The sequence below is a fragment of the Cyphomyrmex costatus genome, unplaced genomic scaffold, assembly GCF_001594065.2.
Source record: "Cyphomyrmex costatus isolate MS0001 unplaced genomic scaffold, Ccosl1.0 scaffold496, whole genome shotgun sequence".
Taxonomy (NCBI): domain Eukaryota; kingdom Metazoa; phylum Arthropoda; class Insecta; order Hymenoptera; family Formicidae; genus Cyphomyrmex; species Cyphomyrmex costatus.
In genome coordinates, this window is record NW_017279235.1 from 268,228 (window position 1) to 290,194 (window position 21,967).

Below are 21,967 nucleotides of genomic sequence, written 5' to 3' on the forward strand. Positions count from 1 at the left end.
GACTACATACGCAGTATACAAAATTCACACATAATTATAATAAGCATTATGATCCAGCTTTGACTGTTATTGACTTCCTTCTTCTTGTATTTTCTTTAATTTTTTATAATTATCCCAATAAATTGTGAATTAAACTGTAATATAAAATAGATATTAATTACAAATCCATAAATATCGATTTTTATTAAAAAAATGGATGTTCCAGCATTATGCAAAGTAATTTCCAACATAAAATACTTAAAAATATGTATACCAAGTAAGACCATTTTGCATTTGAAAACCATTTAAAATTCCCATTTATCTATTTTATATTTAAAATGGATTAAAAGAATCTATTTTACATTTTGTATTTTAAATACTCTTTTTAAAAGTATTTTATATTTGGTATTTTAAATGGAATTCGAAAGGCATTTTACCCCAGCCCTGTATTTTGGATAATTAAACATTCTGCATATCAACGCATTGCCAACCGCGTAGACATTATTTTACTCTCACTTGCCCTTTAATATTTATATTTTAATTGTTTGTTTACCGAGAGTCTAATATATATACTTTAATATACTTTAATATATTTTTTCCATTTTATATTTCCCGAAACATTTCCTAGATATGCGTCGATTATACCTATTTTGTAATTCTTCGAAGGCTTTATTAGCTCTTCTTACAAATGGAGAAATGAAATGTCCAGGTCATTACTGTTGCAAAAACACCAGGAAGCTCGCCACGTGCCATTATTGCGTTAATTAGTGTCGGATCCCAGAGTACCTCTTTGATATCCGGAACAAGCCGAACAGCAGCGCCGCGTTTCGCTCCCGTTAAAGGCAAAGACCGAGGTGCTATTTCACGAGCCCAAGGGCTCAATGAATGCAGGTGTTGGGAACTCAGAAAGACTAATTAACACCTCGCGGTCGAAAGGATTCCTTGCATTTTTAATACAAAGACGGGCTATAATTTTATTTGAAGAGTCAGCGACGAAAAAGAAAGAGAACCGATAGCCGATATAGGAAATAAGCTCTTTATCGAAAAACGGATTTATCTGAATATAGAATTGAAAGGAAACTGGATGTTTATTTACCAGTTCGATTTATTCGTACGAAACTTTATCTGTATCCGTCGCCGCCGTTTGCATAATTTGAAAGGACGTCGATAATTATTCAGATAAATACATAAAATTAAATACACAACTGTGACAATTTCATAAATTTATTACACATAAAAGTAGTGATTATATGAATCAAATAATATAATTTTATAAATAAAAAGAACAGTCGTTCAAGTGATTGTTTAAGTAAATAGTAGTCGATACTAGATCGTTAAAATAATGATTTCCAACTGTGACGCAAACACAATCACGTAACGTGACATAATTATTGGGTCGTGAGATACTCATTCATTAGATATCGTTTAAAGAGACGCTCGTACAATCTCCGCTATCTTTACACCTACGTATGTGATAAGAGGTTTTCTCTTTCGAATAATTACGCGCGATATCGGAGACTGCGATCTAAGAAGAGCAGGATTAACGTGTTGACCTCGATTTATCCGATCGACTGTTAAGATAAGACATAATGTGACAATGGCACTTTCCTTCTACCGCCGAGCTTTTGTCACAGCGTTCAGATATTATCCTTGTTCAAACGAGTCTGTCGGTCTGCACATGTCGGAAGTCTAAGAATGGAACTCGTGCAGAGAAAAAGATAGGATATCACGCTGCCACTGAAGCGGAAAAATTTATATATAATTCTGAAATACAAAAAGCCAGCGTGTGTTATTCGAAAATAAGATTATTATTCGCGTGCATATAAATATTCAGAAAGGGGAAAAGCGAATGTTTAGTCTTAATTATAAAAAATACAATTTTGTTTTCTTCTTCACGACCATGTAAGTAATTTATGCAACTTTTGTTAGTTAGAGTTAGCTTTGATAGTATTCGAAAACCTAGAAATAATTTTTGCAAGATTTTTGAGCCAAAAAAGCAGCATATGTGATAGGATATGAGTACTTCGTTCACAATTACATATTTTGTTTTTAATATTGGTATTTTGCCTATACTTTCTTCAGGAAAACGAATAAAAGTGATGATTTACAAAAAGTTATGATAAAAGTTATTTGCTTTGCAAAACCTAATATTTTTCATATTTAAAATCGGGAACGAGAAAAGGACATTCTATAAACTTTAAAATATCCAAAAAGCAATTTGTTTACGCAAAATATTGCTGTTTATGTGACAACTAAAATTAGTATAACTCTCCTTCTGTCGAAAAAAATCTTAGATACACTCATGCTAGCGCGTCAAGTAGTTCGGAATAAATCGAGTTTGAAATGCATAATTTATAATGTTTATATAACCTAATTCATAAAATTTTATGAATTTAACTCATTTTTACAAAATAAATCAGCATGTCGTTTTAAACACCATCTAACTGCGGACGTTAGGCAGTCTTGCTCCTGCATAAATAATGGATTTTGGACGGAATGTCATCTACATAGATATTTCACTACGAACATTACTTGGGCTCTTGTTGGGCTTTTGTCTGTATGGACTAGAGATTTATACGCTTGTAGAACGCGTTCTCTCTATTAGTTATTGCAATTTTAGAAATTTATCGACTCGTTCGTGTGAACTTTTTAAAAGATAGTAAAAGGTAACTGTTCCAATATATATAACTATGTCTATTAATTAAAATCAACGATATATTTTTAATTATAAAATATTTGTCAATAACAGTAAGAAAATATGATAAACTAAAAGGAAAAAGTTATATATTTTATACAGATTAATTATAAATAATAAAAACATATCATTTTAATTTCAAATTATTGTAAAAAAACTGTTTATTTTAAGTTTTGCAGGGGTAATTATATTTTCACTTGTTTTTTAATCATCTTGAGAAAGACTTAAGCAAAACCATATAGGATAATGTCTATATTTTCAATTTTTAAAAATATTGTACTATATTTATCTCTCTGACACATAGTATATTTTTTATGATTATAAAAAACTGAAAAAATTTTTTAATTTTACATTAAATTAAAACAAATAATAGAATCTTATTTTACGACCGTACATTGTTAAACAATAACAAGAAAGAAGGAAGCACAAAGCGAAGCCTATCGGTCAAAGCTAGATCAAGATATTAAAAAAAATTTATTTTATTAGACTTTAAAAGTTGCTGAAATATAGTCTAATATATAATATAATGAAATCTCACTTAAGTATCTTTCTTAAATTTATATAATATACTTTTCAATCATTGTGTGACAAATCAAATTTTTATTTAAATATTAATTCCTTTTGTAATATTGTCAATAATAATAGCACCGAAGAATACCACGCTTTGGGAATGAAGCTTTGAACTCGCGAAATATAAAGATTAGTTTGCAAATCCTTTTCCTGTGAACAAACAGGAATATTCTCTTATAAAATATCGGTAATATCGTAAATAGTGAAAAAAGAAATATAAGTCAAAGTTTTTATTACCTCATCTCAGTTTGCTTAATTATAAGCAGTAGATACTTGCTGTAAACTGCTAGAAAAAAACCTGTTTCTGACAGAAAAGGTAGAAAGTATATGCTAATATTATTTCGCTGACTTTTCCTTCGAATATATTTACTAAAATATATAGAGCGTGATTAAAGAGCGCTGCTTACACAGCACATTTTATTTATTAAAAATCTAAACGAAGCAAAACGTCTCTACTATTTTCCGGCTAAACGATGCCATCGATAGGATTGGAAAGAACCTAAAGAGCCATGGCTCCTACCTTCACATGCCCGTATTTCCATGTGAAAAGAGCGACTGCTGGCAGGCAAGCGATGATGCAGCACTCCAGGATAAGTATCGCCGTTCGCATCAGCCAGTTCAGGGATACAACGCAGGGTGAGCCATCCTCGCAAGACTCGCACCCTTCGGCACACGGCAGGCATTCGAACACTCCGCTCTCGGCGTATTGGCTCTTTTCACCCTATTGACAAACGCGAAATTATTATTCTCAGAAACGGATTTTCTCCGCAAAGAAAGCCTGAAATTACTTATCGCAAATAAAGAAGACATTTCTTTGATTTTTGATAACAAATATTGACGTCACATCAGTTTTCTTTTTCTATTCAAATTTTGTGTTACAAATTGATTTTGTATTATATTTGACTTCAGGATTATGACTTTAGCGAATTACAGAGAATGCAAAAGTATTCATACAGGAAAGATATCTTTAAAGAAGATTATTTTTAAAAAGTAAGTATTAATTAACAATTTATTAACAAAGAATAAAATAGATTGTAAGAAATATAAACGAAGGGCCAAGAGCCAAATGTTGACATTTAAAACAATAATACTTTAATTTAAATTAATAAACATTACAAAATAATAAAAACAATTATCAACAGACGTTTCGACACCGATCGGGTCATTATCAATGTTCACAAAAATATTTTAAAAAAACATATGTCTACAGAATAAAATTTATTATTAATTAACGCCGTCTTCATTTAATTAGATATTGCAGTTGAATGTATTGGAATAGTCAAATAAAATTGGAAGTTCTTATTTAATAGTCAAAACAGCAAACATTCAAAGTCCATATAAGAGAACAAATATATAGTAATATCTGTAAAGAGTCATTAACAAATCGAATAAAATGAAAATGAATTCTAATCTGAATGTAAGATAAAACGTATATAATTTGTACCTTAAGCGTAAAAATCGAAGAGAAAGCGTGATTCCAGTTCATATTCAATATTACTAAAATGAGCAAATTTGTCACTTATCGTATGTGAATCCGGCGACTTCCAATTGTATAATGTTAGGAAAGGAAAACATATACTTAAGACAGATAATCGAAAGAACAGGGACAAGGATAGCGTGTATTAGGAAGGAGAAAGGGAATGTATAATATTAGAATATATTTCAGGCAAAGATTCCGTGTCATTTTGTTTGTTAATCATTCTTTTGTTTTTTAATATGTACCATTTTAGAAATTAGCCTTTTACTATAAGAGAGTTCAATGTCTAGAATATCCACTTTATCCCAATTAAATTTATAATTTTTTTCTATACGGTGGCTAGTAATTATAGATGGAGATTTTGATTTTTTATTTATATCTGTGATATGTTCTTTAGTTGTCATCTGGTTATTATAGTTTTTATATTATAGTTGTCATCTTTAGTTAATCTGGTCTTTAGTTGTCTCTTTGTTTAACCAACATAACTTACATCACGATATTTACACGATATTTTACCACCACATTTTGATTTTGTAAATATTCCAATTGATCTTTTCCTCTTTTTATGTAATTTTTTAAGGTATTTGGAATAGTAAAGGCCAATTACTATTGCAGACGTTAGCTATAGGTGTGAATTTTTGTGATACTGACTCTACATGAGAAATTGTAAAAAGTTTATTGGACTTATTATTATTGTTAGACGTTCTATTGTTATTAATATGAAACTTGATTCTATTATGAATAGTTGAAAGAATAAAATTTAAAGGGTATCCGTTATTTAAGAAAATAGATTGTATACGGAAAAAAAGATTTGTTAGAACAATTAACTAAAAACTTTACTGATTTAGCAAATATACAACAGTAATATACGGACACTATTTTTTTTAAATTTGCAAAATTATACAGCTGAATGAAATTAACGATTATAAATAATCATATTTATTGTAATAGCATAATAAATTGTTAATACAGCAAAGATAACTTTAAACAAAAATCATTCCAATACATAGATTAACATTTTTATAAAACATGCTAGCTGAGATGATATACATATTTTTGTCACTGTAATAAGAAAAACTTGTTACATTAGCAATTTTTATTGTAGCCAAGAATTAGCTAAATTAGCATACTGAAAATTACTCACGCTGCTTACGGACATAATTCCTTTGTTAAACCATCCAATTTTTTAGTTACAAATGTTGAACTCGCGAATTATAATAGCAAGTTATAATAGCTTTGCTGAAATCATCCAATCTATTTTTTTCATGTATATTTTTTAAAATTATATTTTATCTAAAAAGATATGTAATGAAATAATATTATTTTAATAATAAGCAAAAACAGTATTATTCAAATGCACAAAAAGTATTTGTACAGTCGAGAAATTTACTTCTGAGATGATAAAGGCAATTATTTTCGCGAAGCTCTTTTGTTTATATTAGGACAGAACATATTCATTATTACGCTCCGTGCCAGAACAATTTTATATGATTTTACCATCACGCTACATGAGTTACCGGAAACTCACTCGTTTACATTTGTTATATTTGTAAAATAATATGTTTGTTATAATGATTAAAAAATATATATGTATAAATTATTATAAAGAAGAAAGCATAACATGTTAATATTGCGTCATACATCATAATTATGTACCTATATATGTAAAATGTAAAAAATTATTTTATAAGTATGTTTCTCAAAAAGCCTGAATGGAAAGTTCACTGGTTCACCGATGATCCACGGAACGTGTCAATAAATTACTAATTAATATTATTTAATTTTCTAAAATAATGTTTTTCTTATAAAAACCTTCTCTGTATGAATATTTTAACATTTATTGTAATTCTCTATTTGTTTTATTCTAAATCAATTCTATGATTAGCAAATATATAGTTCTATTTAAATAAATATATAATTCTATTTTAAATCACACACAATAATATCTTAACGGTATATAGGTAATCGCACTTCTCTCTTCGCAAGTTCCTTCCTTTTCAGTATTTCTATATCCAGTAATATTTACCATAAATATCCGAGCATTAATGAGAATCGACATATATCGTGAAAATCTAATTCTTGAAAAATAAAGTAGCAGAAAATGTTTTCCAAAATTATATGTAAAATAATTCATCTTTACAATCAGGACGGTATTAAAGAATATAGGAGATACTGTTTAAATTATCACGTTTATAAGATTGATTTTTAGGGCAAAAAAATGCCTAAAAGGTCATACATAAAAAGATATTTCATGGTGCGAAATGCACTTGTGGATAATTCGCATAAAAGACTAATAAAAAAAAGGAATAAAATAATTTCCGAGTTTCTCTTTTTTTTTCAGTTTACTTTCGCAATAGAAAGGACAGAAAATCCTCTTGTGAAAAAATGAAGAATAATTATTTCCGAGTTCCTACTTTCTGGCGTTCTTTCAAGCCGACAATGCACACATCAGCGCTGCCCACGACGGCCACCAAAAAAAAAAAAAGATGACACGTCGTTAATATTCCAGGTTCCTGGTTATTAAGGATGTTCAGCGGAGGAGATGTCACCCATTGTAACCGTTTGCGGTTACAAACGGTCGCGCCAACTACTGAAGGGTGCGACTGGAAAATAGTTTTACCGCGTCGAGCGCGCGATGGAAATGCCCATCAAATCACAAAAGATACGTAACACGCGGTGACAATAGATGCCATCGTACCTCGCTGTCAATACCCATTTCGCTTCTGCGAGCACAGAAGTGACGGCTGGTCCGACGGACGTGAAAACTGCACTGGAAAAAAACGTCGTTTCTCCGCTATGCGCTGTAATAGAATGCGCGGTAACGTGCGTTACGTCGTAACGCCACGCCGTTGCCGCCAGCGACGATCTAATTGCGCTGTCGCGACGATCCTCCACTCTGCAATCCTGTTTTTGAAGCCAGAGAACGGAGAACCGAACGGGAAAATGGGACGCGATATCCTGATATCAGCTGGATATTCCATTCAAACTGCACTTTACATATGCAGTAACGGCGAACTAAATTTATCGAAAGTTTATGGAAATGAATTTCAAAGTGCATGTCGTTATCAAATGTCGTATATAATTGGCATACAAAAACAAAAAGTTATTTAACTTATCGACGAAATCATAATTTATGTTTCAATCGAAAATCAATCGTCCCATGTAAACTTTCACAAATTTATAGGTGCAATTCCGTTTTTCTACTATGTTACATTTTAATGAGAGGTTCTCTCATCAATTTTACTTTCGAACACTTGGTGACGCAATCGAATATTTTTCTCTAATTCTTTGGCAAATAATTGGTTTAACCGTAATTGAATATTGGAAAAAAATTTAAAGCCTTTAGCAAAACTGTTTGATTAAGGTAATTTTTGAGAGCAATCAAATATTTTATTTATATAATAAAAAATACAGTTGTTTTTTGCAAAATAATTTTTTTGTAAATAAAAATATTTGTTTACACCAGCTAAACAATTAAATTCACGTAAAATTACAGTTATGCACGGTACATTTTAATAAACAATTCTTATTCGGTATATTTTAATCAAATTTTTGTTGTAACAATCAAATTTTATTCATAAAACAAAATATTTGTACATATAAAGTTATTTAATTCATCAACGAAATCATAAATTATATTTCTTAAATCGAAAATTAATTGTTTCTATAAACTTTCACAAATTTATAGATATGACGTGTGTATTTATATTTTTTTAATGAGAGATTCTTCTATCAATTGGAGGTATACATATTTAACTTTATGCTTTTGCAAAAAAAATTATTATTACAATGAAAATCCAAATTAAAAGATTAATGATTATCAAAAATTGATAAGAACAAAATACACTACACATTTTGTTAACGTTATTTTGCTGCTCCTATAGAAAAGTAATTTATGTTTCTGAGGAAAAAAGATATTACAATACGGCATTAAACGTTCTGCGGAACGTGAAATAGAGAGCGAAGCTGTTTTTACACATTAGTCCAGCTTTAAACTACTCACCATCATCAATCTCTCGTACTCTTCCTCAATGACCGTGCCATTGTAGTACCTCTTGTCCGATTTCGTGTCCGGGTAGTAGAAGCCTCGTTTGCAAACGCATCGATAACTACCGCGGCGGAATCCAAGCCCGGGAATGGCGATGCACTGTGAATAGAAGACAAAACAATCAATTGTATCTAATCAGGGTGACGTGTTCAAGCCTTTCGTTACTGTGGATGGCTATAATCCATCGGAATTGTTTCATGATTGCTGATTTAATTCGCGGATCTCTCGACTGGACACGATTGAGTGTCTCTCTTAATTATCATCTGCTTTTCGTTATAACATGTCGCACAGATGAAAGTTTATTCTATTGTATATAATCGATCTGATATGTACTAATAACTTAAAATAACGTCCATAGCACATTTTGATTAGACATTGCTTTAACGAAAAGGATAATTTGATTAATCTTTGAAAGAATCATAGAGAGAGATTTTAGTTTAATCGAAAAATTAAATTATTAATTATCGACAAGAATTGAAAAAATTTAATGATAAAGTTAATTTAAAATAAGTCAGTATTGAACTTTATGTTAAAATTAACTTAAAAATTAATATAACGCGATTTAAAAATTAATATAACGATTTATAATCAATGCTACAAGACTTCAACATTTTGATTTAATTTACTCTAATTTTATGGAAACTATTTAAAACAGTAAAATTGAAAACATTTTATTAAAAAAAAATTATACGTAGCTTAAAAACTGGTAAATTCGTTGTTTTTCATTTATGTAGCGCTATTACCATATTATGTAAGTAAAAAATGAGAGAATATTAAAAAAATATTACAGTTGTGAGATAAAAATCCCCATTAAAATAAATATATCTACAGTTACAAGGTCAAAACAAATAAAAATGAAAATAAAAAAGCCAGAGATAAAATGAGACAAAATAGCGTCATGAAAGGGAAAGAGTAAAAAAGCGTGAAAAATGATTCTTATATCGTTTTTATAACAACGAACATGTTTTACCCCTCTAAAACCCGCGCAGTTCACGCGACCGACGGGGAGAAGTGTGCTCGAAAACGTTCTCTCCAAATTGCGATCCTCTCCAAGTTCGTGAGTTATCGTTGGCCACGAATCGGAAAAACGCGGTTTCGGAAAAACACGAGGTTTAAAGTTTGGGGTTTACATAAGGCGTCGTCGGTCGACAAGTGATATGTATATGCCATTCTACGTTTCCCGTAATTTTCAGGAATTTCCCCCGTATATTTACCTACACTCTTACGTGAGGAAAAGCTGAACTTTTAGAAATTTAGACTCACATCTCCATAATAACGAAGATGTTAAAAAATTTGTGATTTAAATTTTAATGGAGAATTTCAAATCACGTTACAAAGAGAAGTTAACGTTGGCTCCATTCATGCTTTTACTACCGTGAAGCGTTCCGTGAAATTTGTCAAGAAATTCACGAGGGAAAGTACGTGACTTACACTACAATTTAAATATCATTCTGACAATATAAACCACAAAAACTCAATAATCCCGAGAAACGGAAATTTAGCTTAAACATTTATTTTAAAAACCTCTGACGCATTTCCTTCCATTCTTTCTCGTTCTCTTTCTCGAGTTTTAATCTGTGAAAAGTATTGTATGTATAACACGCCAATAACGCGCGCGCGGGTTTGTTAAGAGGTGAGAAAAACGCTGCGCAAGCGGGGTGGTTTTCGCACAGCGGATGCTAGTTGCGGCAGGGTCGACAGTGGCATTTACAAATAGAGTCGGTCGCCACGCGGAAAAACATCTCCCCGGTGGTTTTGCCTTATTCCGTACGGTACGTTTAAGCGCACGTCGCGCCCGACACGAGGAAGGACACTCGCGGGAGACATCGATCCTGCGGGAAGAACGCAACGAGAAATTAGCATTACCTCAGTGGTGCGCTTTTTGCACTTGTCGCTGGCGGCGAATATGTTCAGCTGTGTGGATCCAGCCGGCAACGGGCACTGATCTATGTCTACCCGACGGAGGTCTATGTCGATACCGCTGGTACCCCTGCGAACGATAAATCAAACGTTTTGTGATTAAACTCCAGAGGCACCACGTACATAAGATAGGCTTACACATTAGATTTAAGCGACCGACTTGCGTCGGTTACTTCGCAGGGGTGCAATCTCTCGTGAAGGCGCGAGAACGTCGACGCTGCTCTTATCGGAATTAGATTAGTAGTAGAAACTAACGTCTGTTTTTACGCAATTCAAGTAGTAACTAACATCTGTTCCCAACTGGCAACTCCACAAACTTGTATAATCGCGTTTCACCACGTCTTTCGACATTGAGCTTTAAGGGGGTATCCTGCTTTACAACGCAAAAAAGTAGCAGTTTTTTACGATTTTTTTTTGAAGGGAAAGAAATGACCAAGCTTTGCGATACTATAGGTATATTTTGATATATATTTTAAAAACTTATATAAATTTTTTCGTTAAAAAATATTATAAAATGGCCGACTTATAGGCTATTGAATAAAGCGCCTCACAACTGGTAGTCCATATTGGCGGGCAATGTCTACCTCGTAGTTCTTGTCTGAAACAAAAAAATTCACAAAATTTTTAATGTCCATAAATGTATTTCGTCGTTGAACTAAGAAAAAACTGAGAAAATCGCGAAATCGTTACTTTTATTCAGGTTTTTAAAAAATTGTGTATTTTTTGGGATAAAATATTGTCTTTAATGTGCTGTAAAAATTTTTTAATATGCATTTTCAAAAACGCTTTTAGTTCATCGACGAGAGAATTTAATTCTGAAGAGAATAAGCATTCATTCATTTCAATTGGTTAATAATTTTTTTTGTAATCGTGTACGCCAATTTTTTAAAATCGTAAAAATGAAAAGTCGAGAAAACGCGCGCCAAAGTTTTCGATAAGAAAAAGTATCGATTTTTGGTTTCTTACCGCAATTATCTGTTAATCTGCAATTCCTGGCCCATAAAGTAGGCCTTCTTCTTTTTCTTCTTCTTCTTCTTCTTATTCGTTATTTGCACGTTCCACAGATTATTAGGACAACTCGACCCGTCCGACGCGCGTATACCTGCTCAGCGCCCTCTCGGTGCCGCTTTGCTTTTCCGTCTGTATCTTAGAAAATACGTTGAAATAACTTTTGAAACTTTGGTGGGATATTCTTAGATAGTTTATCTATCGATTTAAACAATAACGAAAAACATCGATTTTTTCGACTTTATAAAGCAGGATACCCCCTTAAGGATGTATACGCATCTCAAAGCATTACCAAATTTTATAAATTCTTCTATTATTCCCCCCTCCCTCTATCGTCCAAGTATTTAATTACAATTCTCTAATTATAATTTAAAAGTTATTTAATTTTTTGCTAGTCTTAATTTTTATGGAAAATCCGGAAAATCGTATGTAGAACTTACTTGCAAATTTGATAAACAAGTACGAATTATTTTAATTAAATTTTTTATATGCACTATAATAAAATTATAAAAAATATTTTTTTGTGCAAGAGTTCATTTGGATCTGCTTACTCGTTTAAAAGTTATTTACAACTGCGTAAAATATGGTATTTGGCTGCATAAAGCCAATATAAGCCAAATTCTTTATTGTTTTGTTTTTTAAAATGTCAGGACGTATTTATGATAAAAATTAGTTGGCTAGCATTGGACTTTACAACTACTTTTTTAACTGATACTTTTTAGCCGATATTGTCTAACCAAAACGTTCTTAATGATCGGTCTCGCTGTGTTATTTACGTTCATAAAATACCAAAATTTGAAAAAAGACAGGAAAATTCCTGAATATAAATGCAAAAGAATTTGTATTATACAAGAAGGGCAGATTTTAAAATCTGATTTAAATTCATATTTAAAAATGACATTATTTAAAAAAAGCGGTAATATTAAAATCCCGTTTCGCAATTTTTTTCTTAAATTTTCACTATGATGTGCTCCGCGCGTTCTCGTATTATATATTAATATTTACCATCAAATCAAATTCTCTTGCTTCGTGGCTCCTAATACATAATTCAACAGTGCGCGTGTTGCAGCCGATTATGCGTGCAATATATCTTCCGCTGATTCTCAACTCATGTAACCCGATAATCCTTTCTTCAACATAAAACGCAATATGGTTGCTTTGTGTGAGGAACAGATATATAATACAATATCAATAGCTACTTCATAACATTGAACGACCTAGGCATAACCCGTATCAATTTTTTTCAAGAATTCCTTTTTAATATTGTACACAAACGTTTTAATTAAAATTCACGTGAAACTTGATCGCAGTGGATGATACTGCTGTTCCTTCAAAACTACGAAACTCAATGCAAAATCGTTTCTCAATTATCAAGGTCTAAAATTAATTTCTCGTTATTGAACTCGCTGTAATTATTTTTAACCCTCTCGCCACTGAGTAATGGCGCCGCCCAGGTCTGGGACACCCTGTATAACGAACCCCCCCCCCCCCCCCCCCCACCCCCCTATTCGACTCCCCCTCTTTCGATAGTTGGCCGGTATCGATTCTTGATTTGCAAGAATTACGATGCGTTCGCAGTTGCGCTGATAACAAATTTCCTTTAAACGGATATTGCAATTCTTCAGAGCGACATAGCCCCGTTCTTTTCCGTTCCGACATTTACCATGATTTCTGCGTGCAGTGGGCCGTGAAATTTTGCATTTTTGGATTTAAACGCGCGAGAACGGGAAAGCAATGTTATTTCCGACGTGCGATTGCGAACAAATTTTCGCTACTAGCGAACATATCGCTTGGGTATTTCGTGAATGGTGATTTCACTTAGTCCAGTGAAGTGGAAACGTTTTAGCTACATGGCAAAAGCGCTTTAATTCACTCGGACAGCGGGCGCTAAATAAATTTAATTTCTTAGTTAGGATAGACGTGAAACTTTTAGCATGAACGCTCCATTTTTTTATGAGTACGATCTAAAAGTATGAAATGCGACGATAAATTATAATAAAAATATTAAACAATAATAGGATTAAAATACACAATTATCTTGGATCTAATTAGTATAAGACCAAGAATTGTCATCTGAATGTAACTTCTTATATTATCTACACAACGCATAAACCATCCCTAGAAATATTAAACACAATACTCCGTTTTGAAGCATTAGGAATCTAGTTTTATGGACAATGGATTTTTGCGTATATTATTTTATTGTCTTTCATTGTATATTTTACGATAACAATTTTATATCGATATAGTAATGAATGGTTGTATAAATTGTATATTCTGCTGCAAACAGAGGAAATATTTTGTGTTAAAAATTTTTTTTAAATATCTTGGACCTGAACATACAGTAGTAATAACGGCAATACGAAAATGGTAATAATGTACCATCGCATACCATCGTTACCATGAAATTGCAAGAATTTTCATCCGAATTGTAGCAGAGCTGAATCGCAAAGGATAATATTTCCAATTTCCATGTTGAAGGCCAGCAACAATTAATATCACTGCATTGTTTCATAGAAAATGAGAGAAGAGGAGAGGGATTCTCACTCTGTTGACACAGAGACTTCAAATGGCCGATCTCGGAATAGAACTGAAAGCTTCTCTGAACAGTTAAATCAATTTGCGTAACTGAGTTCCGTTCGTATTTTATTTAGATTAACTCTTCGTCTCATATGACAGCACATTTACAACATATCTAAATTTGCTATTAAAATAAATTGAATATTGATTTAATATCGCCTTCTGTGTGTTCCGTTTGCTGCAACTATTTCTGTAAAAACTTGTTGCAATCAAACTGGTAATTTTATATTATAGATTGAGCTTTTTATAGCGAATATATATGTTAACAAGAGATGATACTGTTTTCTTTTAAACTCTCTTCTTATCCTGTGTAAGCAAAAATTTGATTTTGTTTACATAGAAAGATAGTTAATTGGATCATGTCCCATGTATGCGCAAAAAACCAGTTAACAATGTTGCGGTTGTTGGTTGGATTCTTCCTGCAGCATTTAATCCAATTATTCTACCGGCAACGTCAATCAATATAAATATTTGAAAACTGTGAGAAGCACAAACAAATGTCTCCCATGTGCAATGAAATAAAATCAGATTAAATCGAAATCAGATTAAGTAAAATATCATACGTAAATACAACGAGAAATAGAATTACACAGCTGGCTTTATTCGGCATAACCTTTTTATTTATATTTAAGGCAATATTATATATACTTAATTTGTTATTTACAATCTATAACTTAATTGAAATCTATAAATTAAAACGGATCTTATTTTAATAAAAGTTTGAGATTTAATATTATTATTGTGATGTAGCGTATCAAAGAATTTTAAAAAAATTGCAATAATTTATAATATCAGAGATAACTTTTATTATATTACTGAGAAATTGAGTTCAAATCGACAAATCTAGCAGAAGGAAAATACGATTGTTTTTGGCGCACTCCGTATATAAGGGCATCCGTATTTAAGCTATAAGAATTTTCGTCGGACTATAATAAGATTCTATAAGGGGTATGATATCTGCATACTTCATCGCCAGGAAGGTGAGGAATGCTGGAAATATCTCGGCCCCGTGTTCATCAAATTGGTCGTATCGATTATCGATTGCAGTTGCGAAAGGCCTGGGTTTCAAGGTTTCAACGGGAGTTCCGAATTATCATCGCTTTCACGAAAGCGCGACTTCACCTTCCATTAACTTAAGTAAAGTCGGAGTCTTGTTATTGTTCGATTAAGTGCACGTAAATACTCTTCCAATCTATAACGCAATGGCATAACTTAACATTTTTTTTAATTTTAAATAAATATATGTAAATAAATGATTAATTACATCAAAAATATATAATGCAATTATAATAAAGTAGATATTTAGCATATATGTGTAGTTTCTTTTCATTAGAAACAACGCTGCATGTTTTATAAATATCGAATATCTAGTGACATATCAAATCTTAATTAGGATATGTTTCTTTCAAAACTTAAATTTAAAACACAAAATAAAGATCGTATTCATAAGATTTTTACAGGATGAAGTAGATTATTGTATTAAATTTTATAGAGAAAAAAAATCAGAGTATATTGTCTGCTCGGTTCGGTATATTTAAATTTGTATATCCATAGGTGTTTGCTCGATAATCGTATTACAGCAAACATTTTAAGCACGTAATAGAAGAAATGTTGTTGAGGTGTTGTTGCGCATGTAATTTAATGTAGGTACATGAGAGAATGAAATTAACTGAAAGCAGCAACGTTTTAAGCTTTGCTATCAAAATAAACAATTTTAATGTTGAGAAATATTTATAGACATGATATTTTACTTAATATTCGATAAAAATTCATCTTAAATACCTTTATTTACATTTTCTGTTATATTAATGTTTAATAAGAATTAATTCATATAAATTTATAATATTTAGAGAGATAAACTCGAATACATTACAAGATTGCAATATTGAGACTGTATTTAATTTTATTAACAGAAAATTTTCGTTTATTTTCTATTGTACATTAATTTTTATTCTACATTAACATTTTTCTTATGTGTTCTGCACCTTTATACTAAGAAAGAAATTTGCTAAATTTCAAAGGAGAATAATTTTTCTCTCTATCCAATGATTTTACGTATAAATCTCGCGTAGAAATTATCTACTAAATTGACCTTAATTGATTTTATCTGCCGCTGTGTTCTGGCGTTGTGTTTATTTATTTACTCGTCATCATGCGAGTGGCGAAGCGCACATGTGTGTTTCATTATTCCCGAGTTGTTCTATAAGAATGCCGGGACGTGACGTGTATAATTATCGGCACGTAATTCCGGCGCAAGTTAGGTCGGAGATAATAAGGTAACCGGTTAAACGTATAAATTAGGTGCGCATGTGCCTCGGAGGTTTTAGCAAACTCGATGCCGTGGTAGCGCGGTGACCCGTGCCGAAAGCCCGAGCCCAGGCCGGTTACCGTATTACAAATTAGATCCGCTAACTCTTCTCTAGCAGATAATTCGTTTAACCGTCCGGGCGCGAAATAGAGCGGGAAGCAGAATGGCCTTGGTTAAGTGGATTTTTCAGTCGGACATAGAACTGACATAATTACCGGTAATTATAACCCTATCCCGATCCATAGAGTTAAAGATCTGGGAAAACTTGAGAAACAGAGAAGCTTGGCTTTCGTGAAGCGTGGGGTACAAGGTGTTCGCGACCGATTGCATTTCCTTCCAGTTTGCTGATCCTTCGACAAACTTGCCCAATCTTTCCTCCAAGGAAACTCGATGGATTACTCACTCGCTTGTAGTCACCTGCTGAAGTGCAACTGTCCCTTATATTTTCCTCTTCAGCTTCATTCCGAGTAAACTTTATCCGAATGTGGATAAACTCAATTTTGAATTTTTCAAAAATCCGAAGTTCAGACTTTCGAGAAATTATGACTGTTGTCAAGTCAGCGACAAAAACTGACCCATTAAAAAGTATTTGGTTGTAATAGTTGCAATGTGTATACCTTACATATCAATGTACACATATTTACACAGTATACACTATATATCATTTTACCATAATCCTCCCTTGCTTGGATGGTAATTTGCTTAAGTACTAATTTTCTTGGACCTAACATGCTTGGGGGCCAACTTGCTTGAATTCCAAATTCCTGGCACCCAGATTTCAAGAGGTTCTAGGTATATAAAGCTTGGCTTTGATCCTAGTTTGCTTGGATATAGTCATTGGCCTACACATAGTAGTTTACTTACATCCCGCCTTCTTTTTCTTTATTAAGTTTATTTTTGCTTGCCATCTGTTGGGTTTCCTTTTCTTTTTAAAGGTATACGTATAAAATATATATAAACTTGAAGAAATAAAAGAAATTAGACGTGTAGCAATCTTAAAATTTAAATAAATAAAACATTTTAACAATAAAAAAGATACATATATTTGTTAATATTTAAGAAAAATGTGAAAAAATTATAGATATTAAATCTAATTGCAAAATTAATTAAATTCACATTTAAAGAGTTGAGTTGAATTTGAGATATAGAATGTTTCAAATATTAATTTAATTATAATAAAAAAAAAATGATGTATATAAAATAAAAATAAAGTTAGATTTATGCAAGTAATGAATAAATTAAATATTCAAGCAAATTAATTTCCATTTAAAATTAATTATAATAAATCAGAAAATTCACAAAATTAATGAAACTCGGTCAATCGGAAACAATAAATAAACAAAAAATATAGAACACGCAATATATATATAATAAAACAAAGTTAATCAAATTTAAAATAAAATGAATAAATAAACTGAAAATAAACTAGCAGAAAACGAAAAATTAAAGATTTAATAACTGCTTTAATTAACACACTTCACGCTTCAATTGCGAGTCTCATGCGAAATTGTAAGAAATTTAGTTTCTATTCTGTCTCTCTAAAGAATATGTCATATCTATGAAATGGAGGTTCCCCAGCTTGCTGCACTTGATGTGAAATAAACGATGCACGAACGCGTAGATAGCCGAGAGAAAGAGGAGGAGTAGGTGGTAGAGAAATTCCCAATGGAAAGGAATGACGCGGCTGTCGCGGTGCCGAATGTTATCATCCTCGTGTCTTCGTCATCGTCGCTGTCTCTTTGATTCTATACGTAACTCATCAGCGAATCGCTTTCACGAGACATGACGCATAATACGCATCGCAAGGGCGCATCAAAGTGCATAAGTTCTATTTGTATCTATTATATTATTAGTCACATATGTAGACAATGATTAATAATGCTGTTCGCATGTTTGGGGATGGAATGAAACGTTAGTCGCAAAGTGCACGATATTTGTCGAATTTCTATAAACTTAGTATATTAAATAATAAATTTGCAATCACAATTCAATTTTTTTATTATAAAAAAATCTTTCAAATATCATAATTTTTTCATACTACTTTAATATGTTATATATTTTGGTAATTATATATTAAATTGAATGTGTTTTAAGACAAATTTCATAAAATTAATATTAAAGGAAATACATTCTTATTTTATTTTACTTCTCATAATATGCGTTATTTTTAAATTGTTTCCTGCGTCCGTAATTTAATATACTTTTACTAATTAGCCAAAATTCTTTTATTTTATTTATTTAATAATTTCGTAACTGCTGCGCTATTATAGTAATTATAATTTTTTTTGTTTGTGCCTCAATATACCAGCCAACGGTTAAAAGCACATATGGTTTAAATACATCCTGTATGGCCTTTACAATGCAATTTTCAGCTAAGTTATAGAAAAAAAGAGAGAGAGAGAAAGATAGACAGAGACAGATAGACAGACAGAGAAAGAGGGATACGTCGAGCTTGTGAAGGTAAAATTCTGTTAAAACTAACTAAGCGAAGGCGGTCGTGAAAACAATTTCACTCGCAACGAAGTAACCGTCCTCGTAGTCTTTACAAAGCGTTACGTTCTGTACGATATTCCCGTTGTAGTGAAAACAATTGTTGCTAGGCACGCATAAGATTGCTAAACAAGAGGGATTTTTAAATTTCCTGACTTTCCGTGGTTGCGCTTTTAAATCCTGCTTTTTTCGCTCTTCAAGTTTTCAAAGTTTCTAATTATTACTCCAACGAAGCATGCATGAGAATAAGACTTGTGTAAATCTTTGCAAAAATAACACAACAGAAAATATTCAGACATTTCCGGAATACATAGGATGTCGAGATACCATGAAGTTACAGTTCTTGACGAGATAATCTCGTTGCATCAAGTCATGTCCACGTCTTATTTAATTCTCCGACGCCGAGCTACATAAATGAAGTCGTTTCTTATAGCTATCGTTATTTTTGTTTTCGCCTTATAAATGTTTAAATAGTCAAAATGGTCAGAATAAGATAATAAAAATTTGTAAATATATATATATATATATTTGTTGATTGGCAGCAAGCGTGGGAATTATAGTTTTTCAAAGGCTCGGGATAATTTTATTTTAGCACTTTTAAGATTTAAGATCTCGCTGCATTGAAAAACTCATTTGATTGAATAAAGTAAAATTTTTTGGTTGAACAATTTGATCGATTGAATTTGTATTAACAAAAAAATGTTATAATAATCAAATTCTTTTAGTTGCATGGATTTGTTTGTTTTAACAAAATTTCGTAGTAAGAATGATAAACGCATTTATCTTACTGTTTTTCATATAATTATATTTGTTGTTAGATGTGCAATACGAAACGCCGCGCGCCATTATAATAATAGGACGCGCGGCTAAGCGTTCTCTTGTAAGAATAATACAACGTGACACATTATAAATAATGCAACTGCGTAAGACTAGCTCGACAGCGTCGAGTGGACACTTTCTCGCTCATGTCAATACAAGCTCTTTAGGGGCCTTCATTATAGGATTTCTACAGTTGACTCAGCTAGCGTTAACGATTTCCTATTCCGGCTTTAAAGTTCTTCAATTCTATGATCAACTTTATTCCATGTAAAATTAATAAGAAAACTTAGTAATATTACCATACAAGCTTGATTAGTGAATAAAATTTAAATAAAATATCAACCAAAAGTTTCATTTCGCACAATTAACACTATTGTTTGTTGAATTAAATTTGTATGTCAATTTTACCAAATTTTCCAATTAACTTGTTTTGTTACGTCAATCAAAGGATTTGTTTGTCCAAACAAAAAATTCAATTGATTCAATCAAATTTTGTTTCATTCAACATAATGGGTTTCTCAGTGTATATTTCGATTTGTCCCACTTTCAATACGCACTCATTATAGAACGCAGATTTTAATCAAACTTATAATTTAGGGAATTAAATTTATACTGCAATTTGCAATAATACTGCAATCTTTTTATATACTTATTACAATATTTTTATAACTAATTATGTTTTAGCGTTTTTGAATTTTTTGATTTAATTAATTTCAAAGAAATTATTATACATAGGTAATTCGTTTCCAATATTCAATTTGTTCATTATTTTGTATCTAAAGTCAACTTTATTTTTATTTTATAGCCCTTTTTTACTTTTTCTTACTTTCGAAAATTGTCCTTGCTGTATTACAAATTTAATTCTACTTTCAATATGCTCTCATTTTAAGACATATGATAAATCAAAATTAAATATGTGGAAGTTTAATTTGCACTGTAATCTGCAATAATATTGTTTAAATACTTATTGAAAACGAGTACGTTATTCATACATAGTTTAAAAGCAAACAAATGGACACATTCTACAATATATACCCGCGAATATGACATTGCCTTTATTCTACTTCTATTCTGCACTCCGAAATCACATTGGCTGTTTTCACTTCAAGATATTGATCTAGACTATAGAGAAAGATATGTCGACTTCTATTTGCGCGTCGGCAACGCCGACGTTTCCTCAGGAATTTTGCCCCGTTTTAGTAGCCTAATTGTAACCCATTGTGACCGCGTTCCATTCTTCGTAGTCGCACTCTCAACCAGTCGGAATTTACTTTCCGCGCGAACGGTAGCAAGAAATGCGTTTTCTATTAGTAATTCGGTTAAAGTCATTGCAAAGAGAATTACGTTACCGTATTTCACAATTATTTAACGAGTTCTACTTAAATCTCTAATATCAAGATGCCACTCTCGGTGTAGATAACACGGAGTCGGAGAAAGGTACTTCTAAAATGCATAGAATATTCCAAGTATTTTATGAGAACGTCAAACTTCGTGAAAGTATCCTTTGACAAATTCAGTCGATCTTTTCCTATCGAAACTTCAGACATGTCGGCCTTTGAAGATACAGACAAGTGACAATGTTTCACTTCATGATTAATTATTTTTAAGTAATGTCTCAATTCACTCTAATTCGAAATTTCAATAAAATTTCCAATTGTGAAAATTTAACAAATTCGTCAATAAATTGCAAGCTGCAGAAGTTTGATGGAAGTTGTTAAAAAAGCATTGTAAATAAATGAAAAAAGATTTTAAAAATTACTAATGTTTGAAGTAGTTGAAATAATAACGATTTATAAAGTTAATTTTTCATTTTCTAAACTGTGCTTTTGACGTGAAAAATTATACATTTAACGAAAATTGAAGACTTCTCTATATAAATCTTCCAAATGTATTAATAATTTTGATATATTCAGAATATATATTAATTATGTTATATGTATCGTATAAATTTTCAACATTTAACAGTAACATTATCTTTAAATTTTATCTATGTTTAAAAAAGGTATTGTAATTATTAAATTAAACTAAAAGAAGTTATATCTATAATTAATCCACATTAATAATTATTTATCA

General features: G+C 31.4%; 1 protein-coding gene across 1 annotated transcript in view; it reads right to left on the minus strand.

Annotated features, from left to right (window-relative positions):
* Positions 1-10,814, minus strand: part of LOC108778200 (probable G-protein coupled receptor CG31760) — a 29,229-nt gene extending 18,415 nt beyond the window's left edge. Inside the window, 4 exon segments of the mRNA XM_018545316.1 lie at positions 3,765-3,965; positions 8,725-8,868; positions 10,636-10,763; positions 10,766-10,814. Coding sequence (XP_018400818.1) covers positions 3,765-3,965; positions 8,725-8,868; positions 10,636-10,763; positions 10,766-10,814 — 522 coding nt within the window.
* Positions 10,815-21,967: the final 11,153 nt, after the last annotated feature.